The sequence below is a fragment of the Mesoplodon mirus genome (genome assembly GCF_964341445.2).
Source record: "Mesoplodon mirus genome assembly, chromosome: 4".
Lineage (NCBI taxonomy): Eukaryota > Metazoa > Chordata > Mammalia > Artiodactyla > Ziphiidae > Mesoplodon > Mesoplodon mirus.
Window position 1 is genome coordinate 126,522,611 of NC_138979.1, and position 8,641 is coordinate 126,531,251.

General features: G+C 50.9%; 1 protein-coding gene across 1 annotated transcript; it reads right to left on the reverse strand.

Annotated features, from left to right (window-relative positions):
• Positions 1-729: 729 nt before the first annotated feature.
• Positions 730-2,110, reverse strand: NKX2-8 (NK2 homeobox 8; the record flags this gene model as incomplete). Its single annotated transcript, XM_082617326.1, has 2 exons — positions 730-1,286; positions 1,960-2,110. 2 exons carry the CDS (start codon positions 2,108-2,110, stop codon positions 730-732), a joined length of 708 nt encoding a protein of 235 aa, XP_082473452.1.
• Between the last annotated feature and the right edge of the window lie 6,531 nt (positions 2,111-8,641).

Below are 8,641 nucleotides of genomic sequence, written 5' to 3' on the forward strand. Positions count from 1 at the left end.
CCCCGGCGCAGCACGCTCAGCCCGGGCCCCGCTGGCACTTCTCCGGAGAATCCTAAGGGAGCAGCTCATTACGCCCTCTCGTTATGCCCTGTCGTGGCCGACTCGGTTGACCTTTGGTGTTAGAAGCTCCAGCAGCTCCGGGAGCCCAGAGGGGCCTCCGTCTCGCTCCGGGGGCAGAGCCACCTCCCGCTAACAGGTACTCCAGAGGTGCCTCTGCTTTCCCTTCCCCCCTTCCCCCAGTATCTTCCTAAAGTCGTGTGGGGACTGCGATCTGCCCTTCGGCCCAGCTCGGAGTGGGCCTTAACTTGGCCGGTCAAGGAGTGGGCCGGCGCCCCGAACTCCGGTCGGGAGAGCACAGCTCCCACCTACGTTCCCGGCAGGCACGCAGGGGGACCCAACCCTACACATTTTATTCTCGCACCACAAAGAGGAAAAATACTCTATTTCTTTTAAAATACGTCGCTCCCCATACAAATAGCTATTTTTAAATGTACAAATAAGGTTCAAGCAATAAAATCTAGCTCTGGGTCTGGCGGTCGAGGGAAGAGGAGAGGGGATATCTTGGCGAGAGTTCCGGGTGCGCTGGCTGATGAGGGCGGGGCAGGGGACCCCCGCGTCGAAGGAGGAGGGGCCCGGGACGCGCTCCAAGTCTCCGCTCCAGCCCTGCTCCGGCCGCAGAGCGCACCCCAAGTCCGGCATAGCCCCAGATGCCCGCGCCCCGCGGCTGCCTCACCAGTTCCAGGAGACCAGGGCGGGGGGCGCTAAGTGCTGGTAGGCGGGGAAGAGGCCGAACGCCGAGCCGGGACTGAAGGCGGTGTAGCCTGGCAGAGGGCAGGCGGCTGCGGGGGGCGCGCCGCTCTTGTCCCGGGCGTCGGCCGTGCCCACTTCGCCGCTCCCGCCGCACGGTTGCCCGTCGCGCACCAGCACGGGCACCACCACGTGGCGCAGCAGGCCGGGCGCGGCGCGCACCTCGGCCGCCGCTGCCAAGTCGGGCGCCTCCGCGGCTCCCGGCGCGCGCGCGCGCTTCAGCTTGTAGCGATGGTTCTGGAACCAGATTTTGACCTGCGTGGGCGTGAGGCGCAGCACGCGCGCCAGCTGCTCGCGCTCTGGCGCTGACAGGTAGCGCTGCTGCCGGAAGCGCCGCTCCAACTCCAGCGTCTGCGCCTTGGAGAACAGCACCCGCCGCTTCTTCCTCTTCTCGGCGTCCGAGCCCGGAGACGCAGGCCGAGCGGACGGCCGCTGCGACGAGTCCCGCGGGCTGGCCTCTGGGCTGCTCTCGTCCGAGGCTAGGGACGCAAAGGAGACACGGCCTGGTGAGACGCCGGCCCCTCTGCGGGCCGGCCGTCTCTCGCGTGCGGGCGCCGACCCACTCGCCCGCGGCTTTTGGGATGAGGCCGTTTCCTTCCCTGGGCCCATATCTGAACACCCACCTCTCCGAATTCGATAACCTTTTACACCACAACCTGGGACCGCGCCCCCAAAGAAACCCACCCCGGGTTAAAACAACTCGGCCCTGGTCGCTGCGCTGGCAGACGCATTCACTGCAAGCTGCCTCACCAAAACGGGCCACTTCCAGGTCGACTGCACTGCGGTTTGCCGAGGTTTGCAAAGCCCTGAATCCAGGCTCGCCAGTACTGCCCATCCCAAACCGAGGCCGGGAGAACGTAGCCACTGTTTCAGGCACTTAAGGGCGGTGTCTTAAATATTTAAATATTCTGACCCCTAGAAACAGAAACCCAAATCCCGGGCGTTAGTGCCAGGCGCAGGGATCTGATCTCAAGATGTGCCAACTGGCATAGGGGTTCGAAGAGGACAGAGCCTCTGGGACCGACCGACACTGAGGAAACCCAGACCCTGGGCTGGGGGTTCCGCTTCCCAGCCCCGCGAGGGCCGGGGGCTTGGCTGTGCGCTCCCCACTTCCCTCGCCTCCACCCCTGCCGCCGTCCACCGCTCACTCACAGGGGTAGTGGCCGCGCTCCGATTCCAGCCAGGTGGCGTAGGGGCCGGGGGCGCGTAGCTCGGGCTCCCGCCTCCGCAGGTGCTGCGCGTCCTGCTCCGGTAAGTCCAGGAGCCTGCGCACGGTGAAGCCGAGGCGTCCAGAGGTAGCCATGGCCGAGGAGGGGAAGGAGGCGGGGGCAGGGCAGTCTGGGAACCGAGGGGCGGCCGGGGACGCCGCTCCTATGGGTGGGCGTGAGAGGCGCACGCCATGCACTGGCTGCCGAGATATTAGGGCATCTACCGTGGAACCCCTGTTTATATAAACAGCTCTTCCCACCCGGGCGAGGTCCGGGACTCCCGAGTGTCAAGTACCTGAATGCGTGCGGGACCAAAGCCCCGGCGAGCCCGGAAGGTGCCACCTCCGCCCCCCGCCCCGCCCCGTCCCCCGCCCCTCGGACGCCCCGTTACCTCCCAGAGGCGGCAGGAAGCAGCCCTCCGCATTAGCGATTCTGTCTGATTAGCCCAAAGTGGGGACAGATAATGGGGATTGTTGCCAAAGAATAACATCTTGGGTGGCGAGCGGTGGCCACCGACCGCCGGCCCCAGCTTCCTCCTCCTCCAGGGCTGACATCGGGCCTGGCCCCGCGGGGGCGCTGGGAAGGGTGGGGGCGGCATGGGTGGGTTTACGAGCACCCAGGAATTTATTCCCTGTTTGCTTTATTCCTCGAGCTTGTTTGCTGGAGCGTTCGTTTCCCGCAATTATCCGGAAAGTGGTTTACAAGACGGCGTTAAACTCTGGCGGGCTCTCTTTTTCTTTTTGGTTGGGCCCGTCTGAGGATTCAGAGGCGAGAAGTTTCAGGCGGGCACAGAGGAGTGGCTTGGCCCCGCTGGCGTCTGTGCCGAGGGTTTTGAAGGCCGCTAGGAACCTCCCACACCCCAAACGTCTCCCACAACTTCAGGGGTGCTGGGGAAGTGCTGGCAGCATCCGGGGGGCCCCAGCTCGGCGCCGGTTGCTCCAGACCAGCAAAATGGAGGCGGAATTAGGCCACACTCTTCTCCTCCCAAGTGCTAGCCTCGTTTTCCTCCTCCCGCCAGGTGGCTGGCCTTTGCGGGGCCAGGCCCCCCTCTAGGCCCCATGGGCGGCGGCGTTTCCAAGGGCGGCCTACGAGGGCGTCGCTGCCTCCTTGGCGTCGCCAGGTCCCCTGGCGCCCCTTGTGCGCCTGGGTTCCATGGCCTCAGCGTTAGGCTGGGGGCTGGAGACGCAGGCCTCGGGTGACTTGGGCTCTCTGCTCCGCCAAAGCTGCCCGGCCTGGTCTGGTAAGGGACCGATTGCCGGAATTAGGACTGCGCCCGCCGGGCAGAAAAGACTGCCCGGGGTTTCCCGACATCTTCTAGTTCCCCACCCGAAGAAATGACCCGGGTAGAAGGTGCCAGGAGCCGGTCAGGGCATGGATACGTTTTGTTGGCCCATGGCTTCGTGGTGGCCACGCCTCAGACGAGGGCTGAGAGAGCGCGCTTCCAGAGGCCTCCCCTCCTGCAGCCAGTGGTTCGGGTAGTAGGTTGTTTAATTTCGGTGAGGGCCGCAGCACTTGGGTGGCCGCCCCTGAAATCCTGGCTCCACCTGAGCCGAACTCGGACCTGGCTCCCGTGCAGTTGCTGCTGCCCCGCCCGACCCGGCGCACCCTCCCCAGCAGCCTCCCTGTCAAGCGTGCCCGAGGCGCCCGGGGCTGTGCTGCGCGCTGGGTGGTCGGGCGGAGGCAACCCCAATACAGGCCAACTGCTAGGCCGCGGACAAAGGGGAAATGGAGCTCGACGTCCCGGACCTGTTGGAAGCATTTGTTCCAGTCAAGATTTTGCATTTGTTCAGTGCGAAATAATGCGTGATTGACGCCCGCTCACAATGCGCTTTAGCGCTCCGGAATAAATCGGAGCTTGTCCTGTGTTGTCATGGTTTTCAATGGGGTTCAATGGGATTGGGAGCACGATCGACTCTGCTGGCCGTCTCTCCGCGGTCTCGGGAATAGATTTATTAGTTATGTCTTTTTTTTTTTTTTTTTTGCGGTACGCGGGCCTGTCACTGTTGTGGCCTCTCCCATTGCGGAGCACAGGCTCCGGACGCGCAGGCTCAGCGGCCAGGGCTCACGGGCCCAGCCGCTCCGCGGCATGTGGGATCTTCCCGGACCGGGACACGAACCAGTGTCCCCTGCATCGGCAGGCGGACCCTCAACCACTGCGCCACCAGGGAAGCCCTAGTTATGTCTTTTTAAAGAAGATTAAATTGAAATGACTTGGTTGTCCTCTCTGAGATGGGGCGGAGGAGGGAGCAGGAGGTAGATGGGGAACGGCAGAAGCCAGAAACCCGGTGCCCACAGTGCCCAGCACCCAAGCTCCAGCGTCCTAGAGTTGGGCAGGTTACAGACAGGCGCAGGGCCTCGTGGACTTCTCTCTGGATGGTGCCCGATGCCTGGCAACCTCTGCCAGCTCGTCCCCTGTGAGAGGTGGAAGGAAGGCACCGACAGAGACTGTCCTAGGCAAGTATTAGGACAGACTCCCAAATTTGGGACTGAACTTCGAGGCTGCCTCAGGTTAGAAGGAGCTCTGGCCTGGGAGTCACTTGGCATCCCCGCTCGGTCCCTAACTAGCTCTAATCACCTCATCACTCTGAGGCTCTTTTTTTTCATCTGAAACAGAAGAGATTTACTAACTTCTAAGGACCCTACCAGTTTTATGATTACATCTCTCTGGAATTTTTCTAAAACCATCTTCATTGTATTAACCAGCAGAGTTTGGTCTCCCTCTTCCCTCCCCTTCTAGACCTCTCATCCCCAGGACTCTGGCTCCACACTCTCCAGAATGTTCTAGAAGAGGATGTGACTGACATCTTTTGAGTTTCCGAAGGACCCTCCACAAGAGTGGTGAGGGGTAAATAATTTTGGAAAGAGAACCAAGTCGGGAGAAGCAAAAGAAGCGTCTTTCCTGGAATGACTGACCTCTCTTAGCCTTTTAATCTATTTAACATCCTAAGCCCACACTGATGTGTAGAAATAAGTAAATGGCACTCTTCAGTTCTTCAGCATCAAATATTTGCAGAGCTCTTCAGTATCAAATATTTGCTTTTACTCTTAGTATTTGGCTACCAAAGAGGAGATACATCCCCCATCTAGCAGTTGTGCTCTAGGAAGGACCTGTGTCTGGGATTAGCTCCAAATATTACTTCTGGCCTCACCTTCCCCAATCTGGGAACAGTGTTCCTGGGCCCCAGTCTGTGTTTTGAATGTCCCAGGGAAACTCTGTACCTTCTGGTTCTGGAAAGCACTGCAACTTCCCTGCTTCATCGTGGACTCTACCCTCGTCCAATCTTCCTCTCAACTCTGCTCTGGGACTGTACCTAAATTATCTCCAAGAGCTAGAGCCTGGGGACTCCAGGAGCTAGTTCCATTTAAACCATGCCTTCTGAAGAAATGCAGGAAAGAAGGCGGGAGAGCCAGAACTATTAGACAAAGGTGCTTTTTTAAAAAATTGCTTCTTCACATTGAATAAGCTCAAAGACATAGGAGGAGAAAATTATTTTGATGTTGAGTCAATAGAAAAAAGGTAGTCAAGATATTAAGTTTTATACACATTAGAAATATGCCTATGAATTGCCTCCAAATCACAGGTAAACATCTGACTGGATATTCTTTCCAGGTTTTAAAATATTGTTTGGTGCTCTGGACACTTGAACTTATTTTGAAACATAGCTTGTGAATATTATTATCTAATTAGATAAGTATTTGTTTCCCTGTAATTGGATGTAGTGTATCTCAATTCCAGTAAGAGTTTTTAATCTTAAGGCATCTGTGCCATAGTGAATATATTTAAGCAGTCTGCACTAATCACCCTTTCAAAAGTATTATCCAAGATGATCATCACTGCTGCGTGATTGAGAATTTAAGACTAGAAAATTCTGAAATAAAACTAAAGTATCTTGATTTTTTAAAAAATGATTGCATCTATATCTTGCATTCTGCTTTTAAATCCTTCCATTTTGGTTAAGTGTTTCACAAAATCCTGCAAATCTATACAGTCTTGAAGAGAGGCAACATTGCAAATTCCCCTTGATAGATGGAGGGCCCTCAACTGCCAGGACATTTTTCTTTGCCTCACAGCAACTGCTCTCCCCTTTTTTATCAGTATTCTGGTTAAAATAGCAAAAGGAAAATAAAAATGTGCTTTTGACATTTCCAAGAAGAAGTGAATGATCTTCATTGGCCTTAGGATGGAAAGAAAAGGCAGCATTTAAAATCAGACCTCTTTGCCTTTCCTTCTGAAAACTACTTGCCATGAATAAGTAAACATTTCCCTTTTAATGGTTAATAATCAATTGCTTGTCGGTGGTCCAGGCCTGGCTGCAATTCTTTCTTAGTTGTACTGATGATATATATACATGGGACAGGGAACAGCAATTACTTTCAGACTGGGAATTTAGTACATCTTTGAAATGGGCTTTAGATTTTATTGTTTAATGTCAAATGACAAGATTTGAAAGATGCCACCTTAAATTCCTTAAAATATTGACTTTACATGGACTTTTTTGTTGTTGTGCTTGATCTCTAGGAGAAAAGTTTTTCTGTCCAAATGTTTATCTAGTTGTTTAGTTATATACATTAAAAAAAATGTAGGGGTAAAATGGTTCAATGAATTAAAAAATAAATGTATTTAATTAAATATCTATAGTCTCCATTTCTTAAAGAGCTAGCAAGTAACTTTTTTATTTTTCAGCTAGTTTATTAGGTTATTAAATATGTCTGGTCTTTCCCATGCCTTTCCATGGTATAAGAGTAGCATGGAGTGTAAATTGTCAGAATAAAAATAATAATACACTTCGGGAAGGGTGCCAAGTCTTATTTGTCCAGAGCTGCACTTCTCATTTTTATCTAGTCTTTTCTTTTTAAAAAGGTAACAACTTATACTCCTTTGCTTGACTGATATAGTTATAATTTATACAATACAGAACCCTTACTGTGTTTAAGGGTCCAGGCCCTAAGTCACATTCAATGTCACACCCAGACACTGACAAAGTAGACTAACCCCAGGAACATATTTTCTGATACTTGCCCCAGTACCTCACAGAGGCCTGCCTGCAGGGCATGCTTATAACCAGCAGCACTTCAGTTCAAGCCAGTTGTTATTATTTTTCCTTACATTATCCAAGCATTATCATGAGGTCTCTTTTTTAATATACCTTTACTTTGTCTGAGATTAGCTTTGGGATTTTAAAAGGGTTGCATTATTAAGATGAGATACTATTTGTTTTATTTGACAGCAATTTGAACACTAAATCAATTATTATTATGGAGGAGTATCTGTTAATATTTGCTGAAAACAAGGACCACAGTTTCTCAGAGGGCTAAAGAATCAAATACTCCATTTTCTTATCAGTGATAATGATACATTAGTAAGAAAATATCACTTTTTGTTTTATACATTTGAGAATGTTTACCGTGTGCACTCACCCTTGTTATCACATCCTGAGTCAGGACAGATTACCTAGAAGAAGCAAAGCTTAAGGAGAAACTTGAAGGCAGGCAGACTGTGATATCCCTAGGACTGAAGAAATTAGAGAGGAGAATGAAGAGGGCCTAAAGAGGAGAAAGAGAGTCTATTGTAATAGAAGGTGTTAGAAAAGAATGATTAAAAGGTGAAAGAGAAAGAGAGCCTGTGCTAGCTTAGAGCTATGGGTTCAATTTGATCTCATGAGCTCAAAGAGAAAAAAATGCCTGAACCAGAAAGTCCCAATCAATAGTGGCTTATATATTCTTCCCCAAAGTCTTTATATTTCTAAAAATTAATGACAATAGCTTCCAGTTTAAGATGAATGAATCCTGAGAATGTAATGTACAACGTGGAGACTATAGTTAACAGTACTGTTTTGCATATTTGAGGGTTACTAAGAGAATAGCTCTTAAAAGTTCTTACCTCAAGAAAAAAAAATCTGTAAGTGTGGTGATGGTTGTTAACTAAACTTATTCTGGTAGTTCTTTTGCAATATATACATATATCAAATCATTATGTTGTACACCTAAAACTAATACAATGTTATATGTCAATTATATATATTTTTAAATGACAATAGATAAATGTCAGCTTTTAAAGCATTTCAAGTTTTTCCAGATTCGATTTATGAAATGTTCCTTTGGAAAAAATCTTTTTCCTCTTCTAAGAGGAGGCAAAAGTGCACAACAGGAGCATGAAATGACAACCTCACAGGAATTTCCTCATGAAAAAAGGAAAAGAGCTATATATGTTTACTGCAGTCTCTGGAAATCCCTTAGCTAGCAAAGGTGGCTGTCTTTGTATTCTTGATTAAATGGGTATTTGCACTGAAGTCACATACCACACAAAGGAAACAAAACAAAATAAAAATGTCCTTCGTGTTCTGTTTTTCAATCATTTGTGTGAAGGAGGTTCTTGGCCTTTATCACTGTCAGTGAAAAGTTCTTCACTGGAAGGAGACATTCCACTCACCCTGCTTCTTGTACACAGGGAGCTTACCATGGAAACTACCTCTGGAGCCATCAGACAAATATACAAATGACAAAGCTCAATACTGGGCATTTTAGGTTTGGCTTTATCTCAACAACAGGATACGAGGAAGGGTGCTTAGAATTTCTTGAGAAATTTATTGCTCTATTTGTCTTTCTCTGAATCTTAAAACCCATAA